General features: G+C 42.3%; 1 protein-coding gene across 8 annotated transcripts in view; it reads right to left on the reverse strand.

Annotated features, from left to right (window-relative positions):
- RPH3AL (rabphilin 3A like (without C2 domains)) overlaps positions 1-27,759 on the reverse strand; it is a 296,941-nt gene that overhangs the window by 174,668 nt on the left and 94,514 nt on the right. For all 8 annotated transcript variants that reach the window (XM_077482240.1, XM_077482244.1, XM_077482239.1 and 5 more), the window contains one exon: positions 7,777-7,859. In XM_077482240.1, the coding sequence (XP_077338366.1) occupies positions 7,777-7,853 (77 nt within the window). In that variant the 5' untranslated portion in view covers positions 7,854-7,859. The remainder of the gene's footprint in view (positions 1-7,776; positions 7,860-27,759) is intronic.

Genomic DNA, 27,759 nt, shown 5'->3' on the forward strand with positions numbered 1-27,759 from the left:
CCCCTTCACATCGGAGTCCCCACCAGAAGCCCCCACCAGTAGCCCCCTTCACATCAGAGAGTCCCCACCAGAAGCCCCCTTCAAATCAGAGTCCCCACCAGCAGCCCCCTTCACAGCAGTCCCCACCAGCAGCCTCCTTCACAGCAGTCCCCACCAGCAGCCTCCTTCACAGCAGTCCCCACCAGCAGCCCCCTTCACAGCAGTCCCCACCAGCAGCCCCCTTCACATCAGTGTGTCCTCCCTCTCCTCCCCCTCCTGCATGTACTCACAGTTTTAAAGGCAGCCTTTCGTTCCTCTCTCCATTCATGTGATAGGGGAGAGAGGAAGGAAAGTCTGCTGGTTGTCTATCTCCCCCTGCAGGCTGGAGGCAGCATAACGCTTAATGCTCTCTCCAGCAAGTGACAGAGCTGCTGCTCCTGACAGGAGTGAAATCACGATCACTCACTGTCAGAGAGGAGGGGCTCCAGGACTGCACCTGGCTGGCCCACTGAGCCATCGGCCCACCGGGAATCTCCTGGTAGTCCTGATGGCCAGTCCATGCCTGAACAAGAGGAGACAAACTCCCAGGTAGATGGGAGCAGAGCCAGGAATTATGGAAAAAGATCTTGCTGTTGGAGTGTCCAAGACATATATGAAGCCAGGAATGGAATGATCCCTCAAATGCCACTTACAATTGAAGTATCGCTTTTGGGTGGTTAAGTTAATGGATATTTTTTAATCAGCATACAGTAACTAGCATTCATTAGTTACTGGGTACCATCTTGAATTTAGGGAAAACTGAAAGATTGCCCATTATTATTATTATTTAAGGTACTTATATAGCGCCGTCAATTTACGTGCTTTATATATACATTGTCCATTCACATCGGTCCCTACCCTCAAGGAGCTTACAATCTTAGGTACCTAACTCACATTCATATACTAGGGCCAATTTAGACAGAAGCCAATTAACCTACCAGCATGTCTTTGGAGTGCATACTTCTTGATTTTTAACCAAAGAAAGCTGAAGTGCTTGGGTGGATGGAAGTTGGGTAAAGTTTGGATAATAAATAGACCCCTAAACATACGGATGTCAGATCAGCGCATTTCACAGCAAACATACTGTATTTGAACAAAATGACTAAACCGATACCAGATTCAGGTTGAATCTGACCCGGTGTAATCTGGTTTGCTCACCTTTAGTAATTAGTTTTACTGTTTTTGGTTATCCTGCTGCTCACCATATCACCTTAAAGCAGTCCTTCACCCTGTTTGAAAAAAAATTAAAAGTTCAGCAGTTACAAATACTGTAGCTGCTGACTTTTATTATAAACTGGTTCTTCACTGGTCTTCAGGTGCTGGCATATTTACTGTGGGCAGACAGCTGTGAATCTTTGTGGCTTCACAGTTGGCTGTCCACTGTGCGTGAATGGGCAGCACCACGTTTTGTGAATTGTCCCACAGCCTAATGGTACCTGTGACTTGTCCCAGAAAGCTGCGGGTAGAACTTCTAGAGGATCTTCCGCGGCAATCCAATTGGGTGTGGGACAGGGTACCTTTCAAAACCAGGTCCCCCTTCCCCCCTATTAAACAAAATAGAAGAGGAAGGGGGGAAGAGGACAAAGTGGAACTTTCCCTTTAGGGTGAAGTTCCGCTTTAATAACATTCTGTAAAATGATAAACCATCTTAAGGTTGTATCCAAGACCAAAACTTTTTCCTTTAGTTTTGAATAGAGTATGGAAGGTTCATAACCCTGTCAAGTTTTTTATTGCTGTCTATCTCCTCACTGGGGAGTTTCATCTTTTATAATTTTCTCAGTAACCAGTGTTACTAGAACTGAAAGTGAAGAAAGATCCAAAATGTTAGACTGTCACTGTAACAAGAATAAAGGAGAAGACTTCAGAAAATTATCTCTGGTGACAGCTGTCTAAGACATGATTTCTCTCACATTGGAAAGATTTCCTATTACTTCTTATTGTTTCTACTATACAATAAAAAAGGTGAATGTCCCCAATGGGTCACAGGTGGCTAAAAAAAAACAAGGAGTTTAATTCTTCCCTCCTCTATCCCAAAACATTTAAAAAAAGAAGAACACACTTGGACCACTGTTTGATTTAAAAAAATTATGTTATTGAAGATAGAATTATTATTCTTTAATTTTCCCATTTATAATGACACTACTGTTATGTTTCTGGTATAAAGCACTGTAAAGACATTTAAAAAAAATGTTTTTCCCAACATTGAACATTTTGATTGCAACACTAAAATAAATTAACAAAATGAAACGCGTTTCAGCTCCTACTCCGGAAAATATCATTCCACTGATGCCACGTGTACATTCCAGCGCCATCTTGGAAGTGCCCGGGCTGCTTCCTCTCACTTCCCACGACTTAGCAGCAGACTCTGGTGGCCCATCGGTGTACTATTCCATGCTGTGTCAAGACATTTTTTGCAATATGGCACTGCGTTACTTTAACTGACATTTATGTGGATGTACGACACTGTACCCAAATAGAATGTATGACCTTTCTTCCTCACAAATAGCGATTTCTTTTGGTGGTATTTGAACACCTCTGCGTTTTTTTGTTGTGCTATATACCAATAAAAACCGACAATTTTGAAAAAATTATTATTATATATATTTTGTGGTAGTGTGGTACCCCACCAGTGTATGGACACAGGATTCTCAACCAGGCAGGTTGAGAGGCTCCAGTTTATTTGCATATTTGGGAGGAAACTGGCTTTTCAGTTTCCTCATTAATTACTAAAGTCCACTATGGGACCTGGAGCCCAGGGATTTTTTAACGATCCGGGTGGGGTGAAATCCCTAGTCCTGGGTCCAGGTTTTGAGATCCACCAGCATACTGACTGGTCAGGTGTGTGCTGGGCTATTTGTAGACACCTGACCATGGTTCTGGGCTTCACCCTCCTGAGGAGTCCAGACGAGCAAGGAAGTGTGCATGTCTGCACAGTTTCATCTGTCAGAGCAGAGCAGAGGGTCCAAGCCAGTGGGCTGGAACAGTAAGGAAGCTGAAAAAGAGTGCTGAGGTACAGGGTTTGTGCAGGAACTCTGTTATAGAGCCAAGAGGGCTAAAGCATAATCCTGAGCAGTGGTGCTGCTTGAGAGCCAGGTGGCTTGGTATTTTTCATTTATTACTACTGTGAAGTTGAAACCCCCATGTAGGAATTCTGCATGGACATTTTCTTTCTTTAATAAAAGTGGGCCTACAAGCCCTTAAATGGCATATCTGTCGTGGACTCCACTCACTGGTAAGCGCTACACTTGAGCTAAACAACCCCCAATGTTACTATTATATATATATATATATATATATATATATATATATATATATATATATATATATATATATATATATATATATATATATATATATATATATATATATATATATATGCCCACTAGTAGGAAGTGCAGGATCATGTATATATACACACACATTATCCTGCATACAGCTGCCTACCTGTAGCAGTAAAACTGCTATAGGGCAGTCGTGAAATGGTTGATGCAGCTTATACTTACCTTTGCTTGTAAGTTACCACTTGGCATTTTATCATTTATTAAACTTGTCATAATGGCTTGCTCTTTGAAGCAATTTTCCATTTGTTTCTCCTGTGTCTGCTTCTGCTCCTTTGAAGACCTGCCCAAGTGCACACACCTAATGGACTATTAGTAATCATCTATGGAATTTTTCATAATGTTCTTAATTATGAACTTTTAAAAATCACTGATGAGGTTTTCATAACATATTGGCTCCTACATTTGTACTATTTTAATGTTCAGGCATCTACACCTCCTAAACCAGTCCACATAGCTTAGCAGGAAGCTGAACAGAGATGTTCTATTAGGCATAAAAATGACGCTATTGTTCCAGCACTGTTGAGGACAACGGTTGGAATGTCTTCAACAGTGTTGAAGCAATAAAGGAGTGTGCAGCTTCCAACTATGCTACATACAATCTCTTTTTGTTGTTCTGACTCACATTTTTGTTGATTTGACCTTCTTTTGACTTTGAAGGTACTTATGATTAATCTATAAAGCCTCGTACCCACAACTAGTTTTTTTTTTTTCAATCTAGCGGGCTGAATGAAAAGAAAAACCTCACAGCTTAGGTCAGAATCGCTGTACTAACAAACCACTGTTAGTACAGCGATATCCACTGCTGTGCTATTTTATTCAGACAGGGGGAGAACACTGTGGTCAGCGCTCTCAGCAATTGGCGGAGAGCTCTGATTGGAAGACCGTTTTTAGTCACGACTCTTCGACAGAAGTCCACCGAACAGCCGGCTTCTGTCAAACCAGCTGCCATACACACAGGCCGAATGTCGACCAGTTCCTATTGAACCGGCCAATGTCGCCCGACATTCGGAATGTGTGTACTAGGCATTAGGTTGTTTTAAGCTGTTAAGCTGTTATTGAGCTTCAAGTTGCTTTTGCATTCATGTTAATTTGTGTGGGAATGAAAAGACGTCAAGACAAAAAAAAAAAAACCTGTGTACATAAATACGTGTGCATTAGAGCTCATTTTTTCCCAACATAAACCAATAAGAATGCAAATGCAGCTGGAAGCATTTTGGAGGCAGCTGAATCTCAGGAACGTCTCAAACTAATCTCAAATGCAAGTTCAATGCAACTAAAAGCACACTGCATTTGCTTACCTACAAATGCCCTAACACATGACCTAAGCTTACCTAGCTTACTGAGACCTCTTATACAAATAGAGAAATTGTTGGCTTTAGTAATGTCTTGGTAAATAAAACATTTTGCAATGTGAAAATGTATCAATGGAAATCTCTAACCGGTAAAACTTTTTTTTTTTTTATTCGATTTAACTCATTGACCTATGTTTTAAAAGAACACAAAAAAACACAGTCTAGCATACAATAGCAAAAAAAAACTCATTGCAAACAGAAAATAGTTCTGCTGTCCTCAATATAGATACAACATGAAACCTAAAAGTGTGAAGGATTCTTTATGAAGGAATATGAATACTTTTTATGCACACAATCTGGATGTTGTCCAGGTAATGATCACTTAACATTGTACTATGGAACAAAAAACATTTGAGCAAACTGCAAACCGATTAATTGAAAAACATACTGTACATATGGCAAGTAATGCATATACTCACCCATTTTATTTATTTTTTAAAGCCCGTGGTGTGTGAACACACCAAGACTCCATCTGGTGCAAAAAAAAGTGCACACCAAAAAAGTGAAACACTAAACGTGCACACGGTGTACACATACTCCTCCGAAGAGAATGGACCCTAGCCCTGATCCCCTGGGGCGTTAGGTTCCAGACAGGGACTGGGGTACTTCACTGGTCCATCTGGCCTGAAACTAGACAGACCCCGTTCTCTGGGAGGTCTGCCGAAACAGACCCACCCAAGTACTAGGTGGTGCTCCCCTGAAGGGAGACCCCATGAGAGAAGGGAACCAAGCCAGGCGGCCATGTCCACCCCCTCCCAAGACATTCAGAGCAGGCCTGAGGACCTACACCCTACTAATCGAACAGCATATACTAACCCATGCTGTACCATATCCCCTCCCTATGGTTGTAAAACAAAAGAAGACTTAAATTCTGACATTCCCTATCTTCTAGGCAGGCAATAGCAAAAAGACTCTGGATAGCCGCACACCGGAAAAAGGCTTAAAATCCTGTGTTTTTATTGATAATCAGGGGTCACATCACATCAAATAGTCCACAGCAAAGAAAAGGGTACAAAAATGCGAACGCGTTTCACACTAGAATCAGTGCTTACTCATAGCCGGCTATCTCTAAAACAAACATCAAATATATAACCCAAAAAGTGCATATCATGGGGTTACAGCTATGAGTAAGCACTGATTCTAGTGCAAAACGTGTTAGCATTTTTGTACCCTTTTCTTTGTTGTGGACTATTTGATGTGATTTGACCCCCGATTATCAATAAAAACACAGGATTTTAAGCCTTTTTCCGGTGTGTGGCTATCGAGAGTGTTTTTGCTATTGCATATGTATTAGCCAGCACCTGGGGCTCCTCGTCAGGAAGAAGTACATCCGCCTTGGAGAGCTATCCTGGAGCGATGGTTTTATTTCTTTATTCCCCATCTTCTCTTTGAACAAATAATGACCATCACCTTACTTCTCATGCCCACCCTGAATACTCCCCATCAAGGCTCATCTCTTAATTTCAGCCACTTCCATCAGCTTATGGAACAAGCAATCCCACTCCAAGTCTTTCAGCTCAAGAGTGTGGCAGCTTTCTGGTAACTTGTATATTTTATTATTTTATTTATTTTTTGCATGTCACTGACATTTTATTCTACCTACTCAAGGTCAATTATCTGCATTTTGCAGCTTTGGTAATTTGGAGTGGCACATCATTGCCTTTTATATGCAAGCATGATTAGGACTGTTAACGTGACAAATGAGGCTAAAGTGCTGTGGTTTTTATGCCCAGTAAATGTTTATGAATTAACACCTTCCCACCTGGCCTATAGCAGAATTAGGGTCCTTTCACATGGGACGGATCTGTGATTATCCGCCCCGTGAACATCTGCTTGCTCAGCGGGGATCGCTCCGTTGATCCCTGCTGAGCCGGCGGATGACACACTGTGCAGGGACCGCCCTGTCAGATCTCTGCTCTCCCCTATGGGGTGATCAGATGAACACGGACAGCCTGTCTGCGTTCATCCGATCCACTCTGCAGACGGATAGAAAAATAGGATTTTCCTCCGTCTGCAGAATCGGACCATAGCGAAGACGGATGATATCGGGTGTCAGCGGATGAACATCCCTTAGGGATGCACGTATGTCCGTAGTTCACCCGAAAACGGATGGATGAAATACGTACATACTGTCCGCACGTGTGAAAGGGGCCCAACAGCCGAGTGGTGGCTTTCTCATCCTGACTGGACATCACATGACATCCTCTCAGAAAGTTCCATGCAATCTGTTACCAGCTGTGTCCATAGAACACAGCTGGTGACTGATCAGGGTACAGGCTCGCTGCCGGTACCATGTGACCGCCATGACCAATCACAACAGGTCACATGACAGTTGTACACAATGGATGGCTTCCTTCCATGCCATCCATTGTGTACAATTGCGTTGCTAGCTGTGAGTAGTCAATTTAATGGCATGGTATAGACAGGGCCGATAACAGCCCATCTGTGCCATGTGATTAGCTTTGACCAATCACAGCTAATCGCAACAAAACAGAATGAATCAGTAAAATGCTTGCTTATACATATAGCAATGCAATTCCCTGCTATAAGCATAATAATGCATAATAATGTGTAAAAAAAATAATCCTGATCACTTCCCTAGAGTAGTACAATGTTACCATAGATACATTATATTGCTCAGGTCATAGTGTGTTAAAAAAAAAAATGTTAAAAAAAAAAATGTTAAAAAAAAAAATGTCATGATTGTCACATGATAAATCGCGCTGCAAACGCGGCAACCTGCATTGCGAGAAGCATGTCACCCAAAAATAGCTCCTGAACTTTTTTGGGTGACATGCTTCACGTGATGCAGGTTGCCGTGATTGCAGTGATTGCAGCGTTATTTATCACGCCAGACTCACACCCTGAATTTGGTGTCATTCAAATTAATGGCATCTCAAATGTGAATCCCGCAATTTGTCATTCACATAACGGGGCTTTCAAATTATGGCAAATCTGAAGGCGATTCAAAATGCTGAAGTGTGAATTCAGCCTAAAGGAGAACACTGACAAAAATAGTGTGCGACAACCATAGGAGGGAAAGTTTATGCTCTCTGTAGACTTACTTGGCTCGAAGAGCTAGTTGTCTGTCATTAGGGCACACCCATTGATCTGTTCCATTGCCAAAAATGGTATCTGTCATGATGACCTGCAAATGCAAACAAAACAGATATGCATTAACAAAATGGAAATTAAACATCTTTAAAAACATCTGGGAAATATAAAGTTCGGGGCAGGCTTCATATCTCTCCAGCCTGTTATTTATTTGGTGCTTACTTGTTTAATTCACTTATTTTTAACACCTATTTTAAACATTAATTTAACATTGCTCAGCTAATCCGGTACCGTTTTGTTCAAAACATATCACTGCTGTATAACTACATTGAGATCTGCATGTTCTTCATGTGTCCCTAAAAGTATTTTGACTGGGAATTCTAGTTTCCTACGATAAACAAATTGGTTAAAGGTGAACCTGTGGCCAGATGCAAACCAAAATACACATTCTGAAAAAACACTTCAAGACAAGCCCTCATTCATCTCTTTAGCTATAGACATTGTGGAGAAATGAGTCTTCAAAGTTCACAACAGATTCAGTAAAATCTCAAGTTCTTTCTACAGACAGCATATATGGCAGCCTACCAGCCCATTTAAAATATAGAAAAATGTTGATATTGCAGATATTTTATTAAGTAGTAGACAAATGTCCACAATTTGATTTAAAAAGATAGCTTAGCACTCTCCTTATGGCAAGTGAGGTGACACCTCCAGAGATAAATGGCCAAAAGGTTACAGTATATTATACATCCATGAGTAGCATGAAAAATGAACAAAGCTGGACATAAACAGATTCCCCCATCCTATACAGCACAGATGGACACTGCAGCTATTGTATTTTAACAGCCAGTCCCCTTCACCTGTCAAAATACCAAAACAGGGCTTGCATCTGATTGGATGTAGGTGCTGTTCAGTCAACAAGTTTCTGGCCAGCATCTTCAATTTTTAGATGAGTGATGTCAAGTGGGAGGTGGCCGTCAGGGCCACCCACCGAGTGGATTTCGGCTTACTCATCAGGAATTATTTATTTTGTTCTGGCATCAGTGTGGTTGCCTAATATGTGTAGTGCAATTGTAGTGTAGTTGTTTGCGTATATGTGTGTTTGTGGGCGAAGGGGAGTTTTTTATTTTTTATTTAAGATGTTTTTATTAAACATTCATTTTTTTTTTATATTTTAACCTAATTTTCACTTTTACATAGTGGGCTGAGAGCAGCTATGTCAGCCAAGAGTTAGTTTAAAGGACTGCGATGCCACGGATGCAGGATTTATAGTATGTCTGTGAGAAGTAGACTGTGGTCATGGGTAAAAGCTTAATTACAGCTTTTTTTTTTTTAATTGTGTACACAGCATTGAAACATTATTTCTTCTGTTGAGCCGTTTGTGTTGTCTGTGACCCCACTGGGGTGAAGCCCACTCCCTCACTTTCTGTCTATGGGTCACCAAGGCAAAAAATAGGAATGGGTGGTTCAGGACAAAAATGACATGACATAAACATACAAGATATTAGAACAATGGTCAAAAAGTTATTCTTAAGCCCCATATTGATTTCTACTCTAACTAAGAATTATAGTAAATATTTTAGTCTTCTGCACAGTCTTTACTATTAATACCACTGATCCCCCAATACATATTATATATATACATATATATACACATATACACACACACATACATATATATATATATATATATATATATATATATATATATACACATATACACACATATATATATTAACATATACATATATATATATATATATATATATATATATATATATATATATATATATATATACATACACACACACACACACACACATACACACACACACACACACATTATATATATATATATATATACACATACATATACACATACACACACATATACATATATATATATATATATATATACACACACACACACACACATATATTAACATACATACATATATATATATATATATATATATATATATATATATATATATATATATATATATATATATATATATATACACACACATACATACACACATATACATATACACACACACACATACAGCTTTTTTTTCTCAGAATAGTGCAGGAACTTTACGAGTCACCCCTTGTCTCTGCCCCAACCCACCTCTGAGCCCTATTCCTTGGTTCCACCCCCTACCCACCTCCCAGTACCTCCCCTTTTAAAGAACACAGAACCACATATAATTTGTATGGAATTTGGTAACGATAGCAAGAATAGCAGTAAAATATATACCCTGCAGCCAGTAACAATAGGGCCCCACGTCAGCAACAATAGATCCCCCTACCAACAATGGACCATACGCAACAAAATTTCCCCTCTACTAACAATAGACTATCGGCAGCAACAACAGATCTCTCCGCAGCCAAAATCAATAGACTCTCTAACAGCCAACAACAATAGATCCCTCCCTCAACAGTAGATCTCTCCCAGAAACATCTGATATGAGCAATATAAGACCCACTCTCAGCAACAATAGGTCTCCCACCAGCAACATTAGACCTCCTCAGTAGGGATGAGCTTTGAGTATGAGTCAAACTCACGCTCGACTCGAACATTGCCTGTTCACCCGTTCGCCGAACAATTTGGGGTGTTCGCGGCAAATTTGAAAAGCCGCAGAACACCCTGTAAATGTCTATGGGAGAAATCTAAAGTGCTAATTTTAAAGGCTTATATGCAAGTTATTGTCATAAAAAGTGTTTGGGGACCTCGGTCCTGCCCCAGGGGACATGTATCAATGCAAAAAAAAAGTTTAAAAACTGAAGTTTTTTCGGAAGCAGTGATTTTAATAATGCTTAAAGCGAAACAATAAAAGTGTAATATTCCTTGAAATTCCGTACCTGGGGGGTGGGCAAATGGGACTTTATATGAAACACAACACTTGGGTAGGTTGAATCACTCAATTATTATAGTAAATATATTCTTCACCCCCCAATGCCTCTCACCTTCATCATCATTATCTACATTCTTGCTAATTATACCCATAGGTAAGAGTGCTAGGACCATAGTTTATTGCTCCTCTCTCTCCCTATTTTTTAGTCAATTATTATGGATTATTAATTTAATTTACAATGTATTATAGGTACCCCATATGTATAGCTGCTCCTGATGAGTGGAGACAACCCATGAAACGCGTCAAGCTTTATATTTGATGCTATGCCACAGCAATCATGCGGATACCATGGGTTTTTCTAGTTTGAATCACCACTGGAGAACCCGAAGAAGAGATCAGGCATCGCTGGACCCCCCGGAGAAGAGATCAGCCATTTTAAACAGGGAGGGGGGCCGGGATCTGGGGGTCCCCTTGTTAAAGGGGGCTTCCAGATTCTGATAAGCCCCCCACCTGCAGACACCCACAACCACCGGCCAGGGTTGTGGGGACAAGGCCCTTGTCCCCATCAACGTGGGGACATGGTGCTTTGAGGGGTCACAGACCCCCAAAGCATCCTCCCAATTTTGAGGGCATGTGGCCTGGTACGGTTCAGGAGGAGACGGGCGCTCTTTTCCTGCGGCCTGCTAGGTTGCATGCTTGGATAAAGGGCCTGGTATGGATTTTTGGGGGGAACTCCACGCCATTTTTTTTTTCATTTGGCGTGGAGTTCCCCTTAATATCCATACCAGACCTGTAGGGCCTGGTAATTGAATTTGGGGGAACCCCACGCTTTATTTTTATGTTTTATCAATGACTTTCAACGACTGTTCTCTGTATTACAGGGAGCCGACAATTCATTATAGCCGCGGGTGCTTTTAAATGACTTTTTTCCCTGCAGAAATGACACTTTGTGCAGGGACAGTTCTAAGCACGGGAAACATGCACCCCTTTACAGGCATACTATAGATACCCCCCAGGTACGAAATTTAAAGGCATATTACACTTTTATTGTTTCCCTTTAAGCATTATTAAAATCACTGCCCCCGAAAAAAAAATGCAGTTTTTAAAACTTTTTTTTGCATTGATACATGTCCCCTGGGGCAGGACCCAGGTCCCCAAACACTTTTTAGGACAATAACTTGCATATAAGCCTTTAAAATTAGCACTTTTGATTTTGAACGTTCGCGTCACATAGAATTTAATAGTGTTAATAGTGTTCACACGAAGTTTAGGTCTGTTCGCAGGTTCTGCTGCAAACCGAACTGGGGGGGATGTTCGGCTCATCCTTGCTCCTCAGCAACAATAGATCCCCTTGCAAAAATAGACCCCCTCCAACTAGAATAGAACCTCTAATCAATAGACACTGCAGCACACCGCAGCTTTTCTTGCCAGTACATACAATCAGTGCTGGAGGTGCCGGAATTGTGTTCCCCCACGTTCCCGCTGAAAAAAATCCCTGTGTGTATAATTATATATATATATATATACACACACATACACACATACACACATACACGGTAATAGAAGCCCAGCAAGTGATCACAAATATCCTTTTATATCCTGAATAGTGCATGTACACATCACTTAAAGTGGTTGTAAACCTTTACATATACCCAGTGAAGTGACTGGCCTCAGTGATACAGAGAGATTAAACAAATCCTCATACATAAATTGTACATGTTTATCTGCAGTCTTCTCTTCTCTACATCCAGCTTGTCTATTGGTACAGAAAAAGGGGCAGAGAGCTGAAGTTACAGTCTGGAGAGCTCTGAGAGCTGACTTGGAGGAAAGGGACACACCTCCTTCATGCAGCACAACTGAACAGAACTGAGGTTGTTGGGGGGCTTTAATTCAGCTTTAGCTTTGCTTTGGAGAAATTGCAGGTATGAGATATCAACACACACAGGGTATATTCCACGCTCCCTTAAAGCTTCAAAAAAGCATCACTGAAGCATCAAGAATACATCATAAAAGCATATTGAAGTGGTAGGTACATTAATGTGTGTTGAAGTCAAAGCAAGTGTAAAAGAGCCCTTGGTGTCATGCTGATAGCAGTGCAACAAAGCAGCAGACAGAAATGATAATTAGTGCTCTGGATTGAGACAAGTACACATTACAGAGGGCTATGCTTTGTTCATATTTCATGTTTGAGGTTTACAACCACTTTAAGTTTGCATACAGCTTGTGTCCACCGTAGACAAAGAGACGCGCTGCCCTTATGCATGTATTTTCAATGTCTAAGGCAGCCTTTCTCAACCTTTTCAACACAGAGGAACCCTTGAAAGAGTTCTCTGGTCTTGGGGAACCCCTGCTAAAAATGGGAAATCTACAACTCATGATACATTAGTGTGATGGGAAGAATGGTCCTTACACTTGTGGTCACTGGGAAGAATTACCTCCTTACAGATAGCTAAAAAGATCAATGGTGTCAGTGGGAACTTATTTGAGAGGCAGAAATTGCCCATTGCTGAAGGAACCCCTAACAACCTCTGGAGGAACCCTAGGGTTCCACGGAAACCCTGGTTGAGAATCACTGGGTGTAGCACATAACCGTCTTGTGTATAAGCCCCTCCATATTATAATTGTAATCCAAGTTTTGATATCAAAAGCCAATACAACTCTATGCTTGACTACAGAGTGAGATACAACTGATAAACCCATAAATCCTGGAAATGTCATGAGTCTGAATTTAAAAGGTTACAGGTGAATCAAAAATACCAGATTATTAAAGGGTATCATTTTTTACAAAAGAATAATTTCATTAGGAGAACTGTCACTATTTAGAAGCATTCCCATAAACAAGATTAATGGCTTTTTTTTATAAAAGGGTGTCTTTTATTGAATGATCCTGGAGACAAAGGTTAAGAGTGACAAAACTAGAACAATAACCTTAATGTGGTCAGAAAAGTAGGCGTCACATTCTTTTCCCAAGCAGTATACAATAAATGTCTGTCATGTATAACATACACCGCAACAGAAGTCATAAATAATTTAAAAATGATGGTAAATATTTTACATTTACAATAACAACACAATGTGATATAGGTAGTATAACCTTAGATTTTTTTTTTATCATGTTTATCCATGTAGCTTGCATTAAAACATATCTGAATCCAAGAATACATTGCTGTTATACGTTGCAGCTTACAAATCATTAAATGTGCTGGCTGCATTGCTTTTCTTTTTCTGTCTTTCCCATCTGGTTACACTCCTCCTGTCCTTGGGTGACAACGCTCTTTTTCTGTACTTGCTGTATGCATGAGTAGTGTAAGACTGGCCATAGACTTTTAGATTATCTGCAGATTTTCTATGGTTAGATGGAAAAGGTGGAACAGATTCCATCATCTATGCTGAACTGTGTGGATGGAAGAATCTCCCACTGGCTCTCACAATACCTGAACGTTCTGATTGAGTGCTGGCATTGTTTAGGTTGGGAGCCAGTGGGGCCAACTAGCAAGAAACTGAAGCTTGGCCCGGTGGGAGATTCCTCCATCCACACAGTTTAGTATACATGAAGAAATCTGTTGCACTTTTTCCATCTAACCATAGAAAATCTGCAGATAATCTATAGGTGTATGGCCAGCTTTACCCTAGCAGCGGAAGTGTTTTAGCACTACACAACACCTCCCTATTTTATCTTCTCCATAACATGAGGGGGTGGTTCTGTAGTCCTCAGAGTAAATAGAAATTTAGAAGCAATGCTAACTGATAACAGCATGCACAAATTTATCGTCTTCACTGTTAGGGTGTACATACACTTTTGGCTCCAGATTCTTCCAATCTCCTGATGGCAAACTGAGGCAGTTATTCAATGGTACACAGCACACATCTGTGCTTGAGATGGTATGGTAAAGGGCTGAAAGACCAACTACAAGCTCTAGAAATAGGCTGTGATAACATGGACTAATAGGGGTATCCCTAGGGGGTGGTAGAATCTCTGAAGTGGGTGATCTATGATGGTGACATCATTCTGGCATATGGTAATATGGTAATTCTGTTATGCCACGTACACACGAACGGACTGTCTGGCGGACAACCCGCCGGACATTGCAGCGGAGGTCCGCCAGACTTTCCGAATGAGCGGACCTGCCCACACATGACCACACTTTTCTGGTGGACTAGGTCCGGCAGACAATTTGCTGGACTATGGCGGGAGTCCGCCGGACTTTTGAAATGAACGGACTTGCCCACACACGGAGTAAAGTCCATTCATTTTGAATGTGGCTCCAGGTAGACGGAACTAGCGAAGGAAGTCAAAGTCGCTGCCTCCATCGGCGAGATTGACACCTTGCGAGCCCCGTCACCTGGTATGGATTTAAAGGGGAAGCCCTACGCAGAAAAAATGGCGTGGGGGTCCCTCCAAAGTCCATAGCAGACCCTTATCCGAGCATTCAGCCTGGCCGATCAGGAAAGGGGGTGGGGGGTTTCCCCAGGTGAATGGGTAGGTGAATGGGTAGGTGACTGGGTAGGGGTACAATGTACTCATTCACATAGGGTAGGGGGCTGGAATCTTATTAAAAGGGGGCTTCTGGATTCTGATAAGCCCCTCGCCCGCAGACCCCGACAACCAACTGCCAGGGTTGTCGGGAAGAGGCCCTTGTCCTCATCAACATGGATACAAGGTGCTTTGGGGTGGGGGGCAGCAGGGCCCCCCTTCCCCAAAGCACCCCCCCATGTTGAGGGCACGCAGCCTGGTACAGTTCAGGAGGGGGGCGCTGGCTCGTCCCCACCCCCTTTCCTGCCTGGTTGGGCTGCATGCTCGGATAAGGGTCTGCTATGGTCTTTGGGGGGACTCCCACACCATTTTTTCAGCGTAGGACTTGCCCTTTAAATCCATACCAGGTGACGGGGCTAACGATAGAGGCGGTGACATTGACTTCCTTCGCTAGTTCCGTCTACCTGGAGCCATGTTCAAAATTAACGGCCTTTTCTCTGTGTGTGGGCAAGTCCGTTCCTTTCAAAAGTCCGGTGGACTAGCACACAGATGGACTTGGCAGTCCGGCGGACAATTTTGAGTCAAAACTTCTTTCTAAGTCCGCCGGACTTTTTGGAAGAAAAACTCAGCCAAACAATCCACCCATGTGTGGGCTCCAGCAGACTTTTTCTCTGGTCCACCGGATAATCTGATCTTGTGTATGTGGCATTAGTCTCATGCTACCAGTTCATTCATATAGTACCATAGTGCTCTCATAACAGCATGGCAATGTCCAGTTCCGGGAGAAGGTTCAGAACATCACTCTCTCTCAAATTTCCTTTCTTAGCCTAAATACAGCCCCCTTCCAAATCCCCCTCTCCCAACACACACTTGCCTGCCCCCCCCCCTCCAAATCACCCATTCTAGCACCACCCCCAAAATCCCCACTGTGGTCCTGGCAATGTCCTACTGACATAGCAGGAAGGCGTCTCAAAGATGGGGGAATGGCTAGAGTTCCAGCTCTAGACTAGTACAAAAATGAAAAAAAAAATCATATAATTAAAATATTAAATTAGGTAAAATTGTTAACATTTTGCAATGTCGACCATGTGATAAAATTAAGACTGAAGCTTTCTATAGAGATTTGATGCCTCCTTGAATGCAAATGTGCCCAGGATACAGGGTCATAAAGTTACCAAAATGCTACTTTACATTTAATATTGCAGTTCTGATCCGTATATTTTCATTAGTAAAACACTATACTGATCTCAATTCTATTCTCAAGCTGCTGGTGTGCTGTAAGATTTCACAGTAATGTCAGCGGGCTGACTAACTGAAGCATGCAGACAAGCGAGTAGTGAAGTAGCCTAGCAGGGGAGCTTCAGTTCAGCACTACAATTCAAGCCTATGAAAGTAATTTCCCTTTGGGATTAATAAAGTATTCTGAATCTGAAAGCGTGTGTTTTTATTCTAGAATAGAAGAACGTTTCTGGTAAATTTGCATAAGCCTAAACAAGAACTCCAGCCAATCCTCCTAGAATAGAGAAAAAATAGAGTCTCAATATTTGGTTGTCCATATCCTCACTGGAGAGTGGACCTTCCCTATTGGTCCTTGTTACCACTGACTGCAGGATACCAAGTGAGAAGAAATACCAATGTTTTCAGTTGTCACAGTAAAGGGGATGTGTTCCAATGGTGACAACTGTCACAGGAAGGATTTCTCCCCAATAGGGACACTAGCAGCAATTAGAAATAAGAATATGACTGAGGCTCTAATCCAGCCATTCTCAACCAGGGTTCCACCAGAGGTGGCTAGGGGTTTTCTGAGCTGTGGCTGATTTACCTCCTTTTTGATGGTGCCTACATAGTTCTGAGCCAATGCCACTTGGAGGAGCCAGTGGTATCACACCAATGATTTTTATAGCTCTCTGTAAGGGGGTCATTCTTACCACCACTGTAAAAAAGGGCATTCTTCTCAATGACCACCAAAGTAAAAGGGCATTGTTCCCACTGTTCCTTAATGAATGGGTTTTATCAGGGGGTTCCTCCAATACCTGAACATTATTTTAAGGGTTCCCCTGGGGTAAAAAGGTTGAGAAAGGCTGCTCTAATCCTTGCCCACTAGGGCTCGAGTCCTCCGGGAACACATGGGAAGGGCGTCCCTGCACTTTTTTCACAGCAGGAACGCCATGCCATTTGCAGTACTAGATTATTATTGATTGACAAGTTAACTTATTTTGTTTTTGTAAACTGGCACTTTACAATAAATGTTGCACTGTATTTTCTGTGAAATATATATGCATATGAGCGTATTTTTTTTTTTTTTTGGTGAGGGAGTGGATCTTGGGTGGGAGTTCCCACACTTTTTCCCCAGAACTTGACCCCTGTTTCCCACCCTATCCATAAAACAAAAGCTGCATATGATCATGTGGCCAGCAGACAGTTCATATAAAGGGGAACCAGGCCACACACACACACAGTTAATTACATTTATGTTTACCCCTTTTATACTGTATGCTACAAGGTTTGGGAATTTTAGCCACTCCTGTGATTAATATACTTCTGCCACAATGTACAACCGGGAAGATCAATCTACTATTTCCTGATCGTGTCCTTGCTAATTCTAAAGAGGATAGTTCCCAAGTGTCACTGACTTGAAGGGACTGTCCCTCTTTTTGGAACAAGATCCCACTGTTCCTCTTTCCTCCTCAGTGGTCTCAGTTTTTTTTTGTATAGACACTTATAAACATGTACTTTAGAACTATATGCTACTGCACTAAAACTTTGTTCCAACCTTAAATTCAGCGTTTCTCAAGCTTTATTCAGTCAAGGCACCCTTTAACGTTACGGATGATCTTAAAGGACCCTCCAAAAGTCTTGAGTCACCCTGTTCTAAGATGTAAAAACTATTCTAATAGTTTTGCATAATGCAGCAAAATCCATGCACGTAGGACACCCAATGTTAGTGATTATGTATTCTTCCAAAGCAAATACACTTTTCCAAACTGGTACCAACTAGTATTTCAAGGTTTCTTTTCTCTCTCAGTTTTTCTCCATCACTTGATAGAGAGAGGCAAGGTAGGGACAAACAAGGCTGATATGTGGGTAGCAGACATCCTCCTTACCAACTGATGGGGTCATTAGGGAGTTGGCAGCTAGAAGGTTGTTATGATGCACAATGAAAACCTGAGGCTTTGTGTAACTAAAAGGCAGTCTTCATCCACCCACTGGCTTGTATAACATTTTTGGGCAATTTTTAGACATTTTTCCACGGCGCCCCTAAAGAAATCTCAAGACACCCCAGGGTGTCTGGGCACCCTGGTTAAAAAAGGCTGCTCTAAATAATTGCACTTGTTAGCCAATGTACTTTCTGTATTTGAGTTCTTTCCGGCCTACGTAACTGGGAGTGTGTGGCAGGGGTGTTTCTTTGGCTACATACTTTGTGCTAAAAAGGTGTCCCCATTTCTCATCTTTGAAAATTGGGAAGTATGGTCATTCTGCGGACTCATTATCCAATAAGCAGGCTGGGTGTAGAGAAAGTTGATGAACTGGGAGCAAAGCAAGTCAACTGCCTGGCAGTCCAGTGTGGCAGAAATGTAAAAAATGATAATGATGGTTGTACATGACTAAAAAATACTGCAGCCAAAAACATACATTTTTCAACTGTTATTAAAGCGGAGTTCCACCCAAAAATGGAACTTCCGCTTTAAGTGTTGCTGACCCCCTGACATGCCATATTTGATGTGTCATTTTTTTGGGGGGAGGAGTGGGTACTCTGTTTTTACAGGCATCCAGCTCAGTGTTGGCAACTGTCGGTATTTTTACTGGCAGCCAGTAAAAACAGGCACTTTGCTCCTACCAGTAAATGCCAGTAAGAGGAAAAGTTTTCCTGTAAAAAATATGGCTGTGACTCTTGGCTCGGAACTGGGCATGCGCAGCTCGGGTCCAGAGCCGGCCGAGATCAAAGTGTCTGCTACAGTGTGTTCTGGCTGTACCGGTGGGGAGCTGGTCTGGTGGAGGCGGTGCCTGAACATTTTGTGTGATGTCATGGTGCAAGGGAGCCGAGCGGTCAGAGCCTGGTGTGCGGATCTGCCGAATGGGAGCAAGGCAAGCCGGGAGCAGGACTGTCATTGCTGTTTGGACTGGAGGGGACCGAAGGGACTACCTGGCATGAAGAGAGACTGTCACTGTGACTCTGGAGGGGTCTGTTCTGCTGCACACTGCTGTCAGTATCACTGTGAGAGTCAATTTCATGTGTATGCCACCCATTCTAATTTCCTGTCCCTGAGCCACTTACTATATTGAAAATAAAATAAGAAATATGCTTTTTGCTTGAATAGCTAATTTAACCACTTCAGCCCCGGAGGATTTGGCTGGCCAAAGAACAGAGCACTTTTTGCGATTCGGCACTGCGCCACTTTAACTGAGAATTGCGCGGTCGTGCAACGTTTTCCCACAAATAGAGCTCCGTTTTGGTGGTATTTGATCATCGCTGCAGTTTTTATTTTTTGCGTTATAAACAAAAAAAGAGTGACAATTTTGAAAAAAAAAAAAAAAACACTTTTTTTTTTTTACTTTTCTGCTATAATAAATATCCCCAAAAATATATAAAACATTTTTTTTCCTCAGTTTAGGCCAATACGTATTCTTCTACATATTTTTGGTTAAAAAAAAAAAAATCGCAATAAGCATTTATTGATTGGTTTGTAGATGCGCAAATGTTATCGCATCTACAAAATAGGGGATAGTTTTATGGCATTTTTATTAATTTTTTTTTTTTTACTAGTAATGGTGGTGATGTGTGATTTTTAGCGTGACTGCAACATCATGGCGGACAGATTGGACAATTTTGACACATTTTTGGGACCATTCACATTTATACAGGGATCAGTGCAATTAAAATCGCATTGATTACTGTGTAAATGTGACTGGCAGTGAAGGGGTTAAGACTAGGTGGCGCTGTAGGGGTTAAGTGTGTCCTATGGAGTGATTCTAACGGTGGGGGGAGGGGCTGTGTGTGACAGGTCACTGATCTCACTAGGCAGAAGGGGGAGATGCTTGTTTACATTAGCATCTCCCTGTTCTTTCTCTCCGTGACGTGATCGCGGGTATCCCCGCAGACATCGAGTCTGTGGGATCCACAATATGCCTCACGGAGCTCGTGGCCAGCACGCGCCTGTTATGCAAGTCCCGCAAGATTATGTAGTATGTGATTCTGCGCAGCGGAGCCAACCTGCGCAGTAAAACTGCGGGGGCTGGTTTGCTTGCTAATTGCATATTATCACATTGCTATCACATTGCTGATCACATTGCTAATTGCATATTATCAGGGCTCGAGTCCTGCGGGAACGTGTGGGAACGGTGTCCCTGCACTTTTTTTTCATAGCGGGAACGCCGTTCCCTTTGCAGGACTAGAGCCTCCCGTGCCGAATGAGATGTATGCGGAGTAGTGCAGGAAGCACCTGTCTGTAATAGGTTCTTTCTCTTGTCACTCAGCGCTGTTCGCTCCCCGGCGGCCCCTCCTCTCTTCTTGTCTATCCCCATTGGCTTGTGATATCATCTGGGATAGACGAGAAGAGAGGAGGGGCCACCGGGGAGCGAACAGTGCTGAGTGACAAGAGAGAGAACCTATTACAGACAGGCGCTGCGTGATATGAGAGAGAGAACTTACTACAGACAGGCGCTTCGTGCGCTACTCTGCATACTGGCAAGTAAGATCCCCTCATGTGCCCTGTAATGTGCCCCGTGCCCTGAGTGCTATGTGCCCCCTGCCCTAATGTTTCCCATGCCCTGATGTACTATGTGCCCCATAATGTGCCCTGATGTGCTATGTGCCCTGATGTGCTATGTGCCCCGTAATGTGCCATAATGTACCCCGATGTGCCATGTGCCCCGTGCCCTGATTTGCCATGTGCCCTAATGTGCCTCATGCCCTGATGTGCTATGTGCCCCATGCCCTGATGTGCTATGTGCCCCATAATGTGCCTTGAAGCGCCCCATGCCCTGATGTGCTATGTGCCCCGTGCCCTGATGTACTATGTGCCCCAATGTGCCCCATATGCCCTGATGTGCTATGTGCCCCATAATGTGCCTTGAAGTGCCCCATGCCCTGATGTGCTATGTGCCCCGTGCCCTGATGTACTATGTGCCCTGATGTGCCCCGTGCCCTGATGTGCTATGTGCCCTAATGTGCCATGTGGCCTGATGTGCCCCACACCCTTATGTGTCCTGTGCCCTGATGTGCCCCATGCCCTGATGTGCTATGTGCCCCATAATGTGCCCTGATGTGCCATAATGTGCCCCATGCCCTGATGTGCCCTAATGTGCCCCATGCCCTGATGGAATACGTGCCCCATAATGTGCCCTGATGTGCTATGTGACAGAGTGTGCCCCATGATGTGCCATAATGTGCCTTGATGTGCCCCGATGTGCCCCGAGCCCTGATGTGCCCCATGCCCTGTGGTGCCCCGTGCCCTGATTCGCCCCAATGTCCAATTTTTTTTTTTTGGCGGGGGAGTGAATCTTGGGTGGGAGTTCCCACACTTTTTTCCCCAGGACTTGACCCCTGCATATTATACTTATTTGTAGCCCAAATAGTGAAATTTGCATTTAAAACTGTAATTTTGTAACTTTTGGAAATGGCAGTAAAAACTTGGGTGTCATGTCCGTAAATTTCAATCTGGTAGGTTGACAACACTGATCCAGCTCCCACTTCCTACCCTGGCACCAGAAGGAAGATCAGCTCTCCCCCCTCCCTCCTTGCAATCTTCTGGGACATGTCACAGGTGCCAGAAGATTACCCGGCCAACCACACCTCACAGCGCAGCTCGCACATGTACAGTGCACGCTCAGCCGTGAAGCCACAGCCAGGCACCCACAGTTACAATGCCGACGCTGCAGAGTACCAAATGGCTTCCCTTCTGCATGTTAACTATAAAGGGTTGCTCGCTCGCCACTTCCACCATTCAGAGACTCCTTGCATTTTTTTGAATGAATACAAGGCTTTCCTTATTAGTTTTTACTTGGGAATAAAAGGTTGGAATTGGTAAAAAAAAAAAAAAAAAACGGACTCATGCTCTAAGCAGTTCAAGGAAATGTTAAAGTAGCAATTGGCAAATTGCTAATTTTTAAATTGCTTGATTAAGATAATATAGCTAATTGCTATAATAATTTGCAAACACTGTGTGCAAAAGTATGAACAAACAAACCAGCTTGTTTTCTGTTGCTGTAAGTGGTTTCCATAGGTTTGCCTTGGATATTTCTGTGTGCTTTTACAATGAAACAAGTACGTGGTCATTATTTTCCACTGAAAAGCTGGGCCTACTCTGTATGTGAATGGCGACTGAGATTGTAAAGCTTCGTGGGAAGCAGAAACTAAAACAAATGCTTGACAGTTGGTGCCTATGTTGAAAAACAACATTGAACCTTGAAACACTGCCTGATTCTCCAACATTTCCACAGATTGATCTAATTATTTACATCAAGGTGGTTTCTTTCACACACACTAGATCACAAAAAGTATTGGGACACCTGCCTTTACACGCACTTGAACTTTAATGAACTTTAACTTGAACTTTTTTTGTGCAGGCCAGTCAAGTTCCTCCACCCCAAACTCGCTCATCCATGTCTTTATGGACCTTGCTTTATGCACTGATGCGCAGTCATGTTGGAACATGGAGGGGCCATCTCCAAACTGTTCCCAAAAAGTTGGGTGCATGAAATTGTCCAAAATGTCAAATAGACTTCTGGAAGAACGGTCAAACATTCCCATAGACACACTCCTAAACCTTTTGGACAGCCTTCCCAGAAGAGCTGAAGCTGTTATAGCTGCAAAGGGTGGGCCAACTCAATACTGAACCCTACGGACTAAGACTAGGATGCCATTAAAGTTCATGTGCATGTAATGGCCGGTGTCACAATACTTTTGGCAATATAGTGTATATTTAAAAGCACACACTCAAAAATGTCAGTGCATTCCATATTTTCCGCAGACGTATCATCTCTATATTACAATGTCTGTAATCCCTGCAACAAAAAAGCTCACTTTATAAAAGCTACAATTCCAGGATTGTATTTGAAGGAACACTACACCCCTTTATAAGGGCAGCATATGACTGTAATTAGATATCACGACAAAGTCTTTGATCAAGCAAGGGTGGGTTCTGTAGGACCTACAGTGGTGTGAAAAAGTGTTTGCCCCCTTCCTCATTTCCTGTTCCTTTGCATGTTTGTCACACTTAAGTGTTTCGGAACATCAAACCAATTTAAACAATAGTCAAGGACAACACAAGTAAACACAAAATGCAATTTGTAAATGAAGGTGTTTATTATTAAAGGTGAAAAAAAATCCAAACCATCAAGGCCCTGTGTGAAAAAGTGATTGCCCCCCTTGTTAAAACATACTATAACTGTGGTTGTCCACACCTGAGTTCAATTTCTCTAGCCACACCCAGGCCTGATTATTGCCACACCTGTTCACAATCAAGGCATCACTTAAATAGGAGCTGCTTGACACAGTAAGGTCCACCAGAAGATCCTTAAAAGCTACACATAATGCCGAGACCCAAAGAAATTCAGGAACAATTGAGAAAGAAAGTAATTGAGATCTATCAGTCTGGAAAGGGTTATAAAGCCATTTCCAAAGCTTTGGGAATCCAGCGAACCACAGTGAGAGCCATTATCCACAAATGTCGAAGACATGGAACAGTGGTGAACCTTCCCAGGAGTGGCCGGCCGCCCAAAATTACCCCAAGAGCGCAGCGACGACTCATCCAAGAGGTCACAAAAGACCCCACAACAACGTCCAAGGAACTGCAGGCCTCACTTGCCTCAGTTAAGGTCAGCATTCATGCCTCCACCATCAGGAAAAGACTGGGCAAAAATGGCCTGCATGGCAGAGTTCCAAGGAGAAAACCACTGCTGAGCAAAAAGAACATCAAAGCTCGTCTCAATTTCTCCACAACACATCTTGATGATCCCCAAGACTTTTGGGACAACATTCTGTGGACCGATGAGACAAAAGTGGAACTTTTTGGAAGGTGTGTGTCCAAGTATATCTGGCGTAGAAGGAACACTGCATTTCATAAAAAGAACATTATACCAACAGTAAAATATGGTGGTGGTAGTGTGATGGTCTGGGGCTGTTTTGCTGCTTCAGGACCTGGAAGACTTGCCGTGATAAAAGGAACTATGAATTCTGCTGTCTACCAAGAGATCCTGAAGGAGAATGTCCGACCATCTGTTTGTGTACTCAAGCTGAAATGAACTTGGGTTCTGCAGCAGGACAATGATCCTAAACACACCAGCAAGTCCACCACCGAATGGCTGAAGAAAAACAAAATGAAGACTTTGGAGTGGCCTAGCCAAAGTCCTGACCTGAATCCTATTGAGATGTTGTGGTATGACCTTAAAAAGGCCGTTCATGCTCGAAAACCCTCTAATGTAACTGAATTAGGGCAATTCTGCAAAGATGAGTGGGCCAAAATTCCTCCAGGACGCTGTAAAAGCCTCATTGCACGTTATCGCAAACGCTTGGTTGCAGTTGTTGCTGCTAAGGGTGGCCCAACCAGTTATTAGGTTTAGGGGGCAATCACTTTTTCACACAGGGCCATGATGGTTTGGATTTTTTTTCACCTTTAATAATAAACACCTTCATTTACAAATTGCATTTTGTGTTTACTTGTGTTGTCCTTGACTATTGTTTAAATTGGTTTGATGTTCCGAAACACTTAAGTGTGACAAACATGCAAAGGAACAGGAAATGAGGAAGGGGGCAAACACTTTTTCACACCACTGTATAGTAATCTTCTAGACTGTTTTTGCAGTCGCATTTTTTCTTCGTTTGTTAAAAAATGTTACAGATAAATAATTGTTCTTCATAAGGGCCGGTTCACACAGCGAGGCGAGGCGATGCGAGGCGACGCGGCTCGCCTCGCCTCGCTCCCGCAAGTCGCCCCCGTTCTGTACAATGGAACCGTTCTGAGAGGAGCGACTCGAGTCGCTCCGACTCAGAAAAAAGGTTCCTGTACTACTTCTGGGCGACTTCGGGGGCGTCTTGCATTGACTTCTATACAGAAGTCCTCTGCAAGTCGCCGCTGAGGTCCCCGCAGGTCGCGGCGAGGCAAGTCGGAGACGCCTCGCCGCGCCTCGCTGTGTAAACCGGCCCTAAATTTAGGCCAAAATGTATTTTGCTACATTTCTTTGGTGAAAATAACCCAAATCAGTGTAGATTATCTAGTCTGTAGGAAAGTTATAGAGTCCACAAATGATGGTATATATCTGAAAATCGATCAGTCCTGATGTACTGATGCCTTATCTCATTTCTTGAAGTCCAAAAACGTCAGGACAATATAAATACCCCCGAAATGACCCCTTTTTGGAAAGTAGACTGTCCAAGGTATTTAGTAAGAGGCATGGCAAGTTGTAATTTTTTGTCATCATTTTTTGGAAAATTAAGAAATTAAAAAATGTTCACCAGTGCAGTACATGGCCATCATATAACTGGTGTGGCGGCAATCAGGGACACCGATTTTTATTACATTTATTTTTTCAGATTTTTGTGACCAGAGCAATATAATGGTACCATAGTAACATTGTACTCTGGGGAACGTGAACAGGGTTTTTTTCACATTATGATTGCTTTTATATATATATATATATATATATATATATATATATATATATATATATATATATATATATATTTTCTGAATGAAATCAATTCAGTTTGTTTTGTTGTGATTACATAGTGCAGATGGGCTGTGATTGGCCCTGTCTGTACCATGTGATTACTGTGACCAATCACAGCTAAAAACACAATTGTAACAATGAATGGCATAAAAGGAAGTCATTCATGCTTACAACTGCCATGTGATCTGCTGTGATTGGTCACAGCGATCACATGGCACTGGCAGCGGGCTGGTACCCTGATCAGTCACTGACAGTGTTTCGTGGACACAGCCAGTGACTGATTGCACCCGCCGCATGTGTGGCTCATTCTCGGAGAACAATGAAAGTCCCGCTCGGCCTTCGTATGTTTTGCCACAATTTTATTGCTATTTGAAATCGGGGGCAGAATCACACCAATTCTACTCATGTTTCCGAATCACTAGTGTGAACGGGGCCTTACTGTGCTGCCACATACCTCCCAACTGTTACTCATTTGAAGGGACTGTCCCTCTTTTGAAACCAAAAGCCTCCGTCTCGATGTCTTCCAAAGTTTTCCTTCTTTTTGGCCTGATATAAGGATCTCTATAAAAATATTATTGTATTATTTAAGTATTAAAAGTGTTTTACTGCGCTAAACCTTTAATCTTTAAATTCGAAATATTATATTTGTTGTTTTCAAAAGCCAGAATAAAGAAAAAAATGGTGATTTAAATAAAAATTGGGTTAAACCAATAATTGTTTGCACATTAATCCTCAAGGTCTATGTTACTGGAGGTATGGCAGGGGTGTGTCCTTTGCCTATATACTTTGTGCTATAATACCTCTTTTCCATCTCATAAAGTGGGGAGGTATACAACAGGTATACAATAGGCAAGGCAGATCATATAACTTTTCACTGCAGCCCTGCAGGTCCTTCTCACAGAACAGAAGCGGAGTAGAGACTTGAAGTAATGAGCCTGGAATCAAAAGGGAAAGTTCCAATAATAAAATTGACCTTTGTTATTAAGAATAAAACATTAGTGGACAAAATGATGAAGATTAAAAAAAGAAAGAGCCAGCTGCTAAAATGATTACAGAACCATTAAAAAAAAAAACTCATCAAACCAGCCCTTCAGCAAAGAGCTACCTGCATTGTTTGACATAAAGATAGTCAGTATCTGTATACGTGCATACAGTATGTGAAATGCCACCATGAAATATGGATCAACAGTCATCTAAATCTGAATGTGCCATCAGAAATATCAGGTACTGTAAAATAATACTCCAAAAATGGAAATATTATAGTTTGCTCTCAATGTGGACATGAACGCAAAAAGTGAAACTCTGCTATGCTATAGGTAAAATCTAAAAAGGGATAACTAGGTTTAAGCAGCACTCTTAAAAAATGTATGGAATTCCTCCTATAAAAAAGCTGTACACTCCTAATGTACCTAGGCACTCCTAAGTGTACAGCATCATAGCAGTATGTATTGTAAGATCTGAAGGTAATGTACTGTACCTCTGACTGCAACTTTCAGGAGATTTATAAGATTTGGCGATTTCACTGCAGTCCTGCTCACAGTTTTCCTTGTTTAGAGGTTCTGACATGTGGAAGCAAAGCCCTGCCTCTACCAAGATGGTCACTTCCACACACAGTGCAGAGCAAGGCTTTGTAAGTCACTAATGGGGAAAAGATTAACTGCAGGGAGACACCGGGCACTACTGGAAGTGGTGACTAGTTCTTTTCTCTCTGTCTCCATATTTTGAGCACATCTCCCATAGTCCAGCTTCTTTTAAAGTGAACTTGTGCTTTGTCAACACAAATTCAAGTAACCAGATCCTCACATACTCAGCTTTCGTTTGCTTCCTTTCTACTCTATTTAACTACCAGGAGCGGGAGACGCCTTTCTATATAAGCTATGCCATGCCAAATCATAGATTATGCTGGAATACTTTTTTGGGGTGCAGCACATATGCTTGACAATCGATTCAGCATTGCCACATGGAGTCACATAATGTTCCCCCATGCTCAAAAA

The sequence above is a fragment of the Lithobates pipiens genome, unplaced genomic scaffold (genome assembly GCF_037356315.1).
Source record: "Lithobates pipiens isolate NorthernLeopardFrog02 unplaced genomic scaffold, aLitPip1_a1.2 Scaffold_16, whole genome shotgun sequence".
Classification (NCBI taxonomy): domain Eukaryota; kingdom Metazoa; phylum Chordata; class Amphibia; order Anura; family Ranidae; genus Lithobates; species Lithobates pipiens.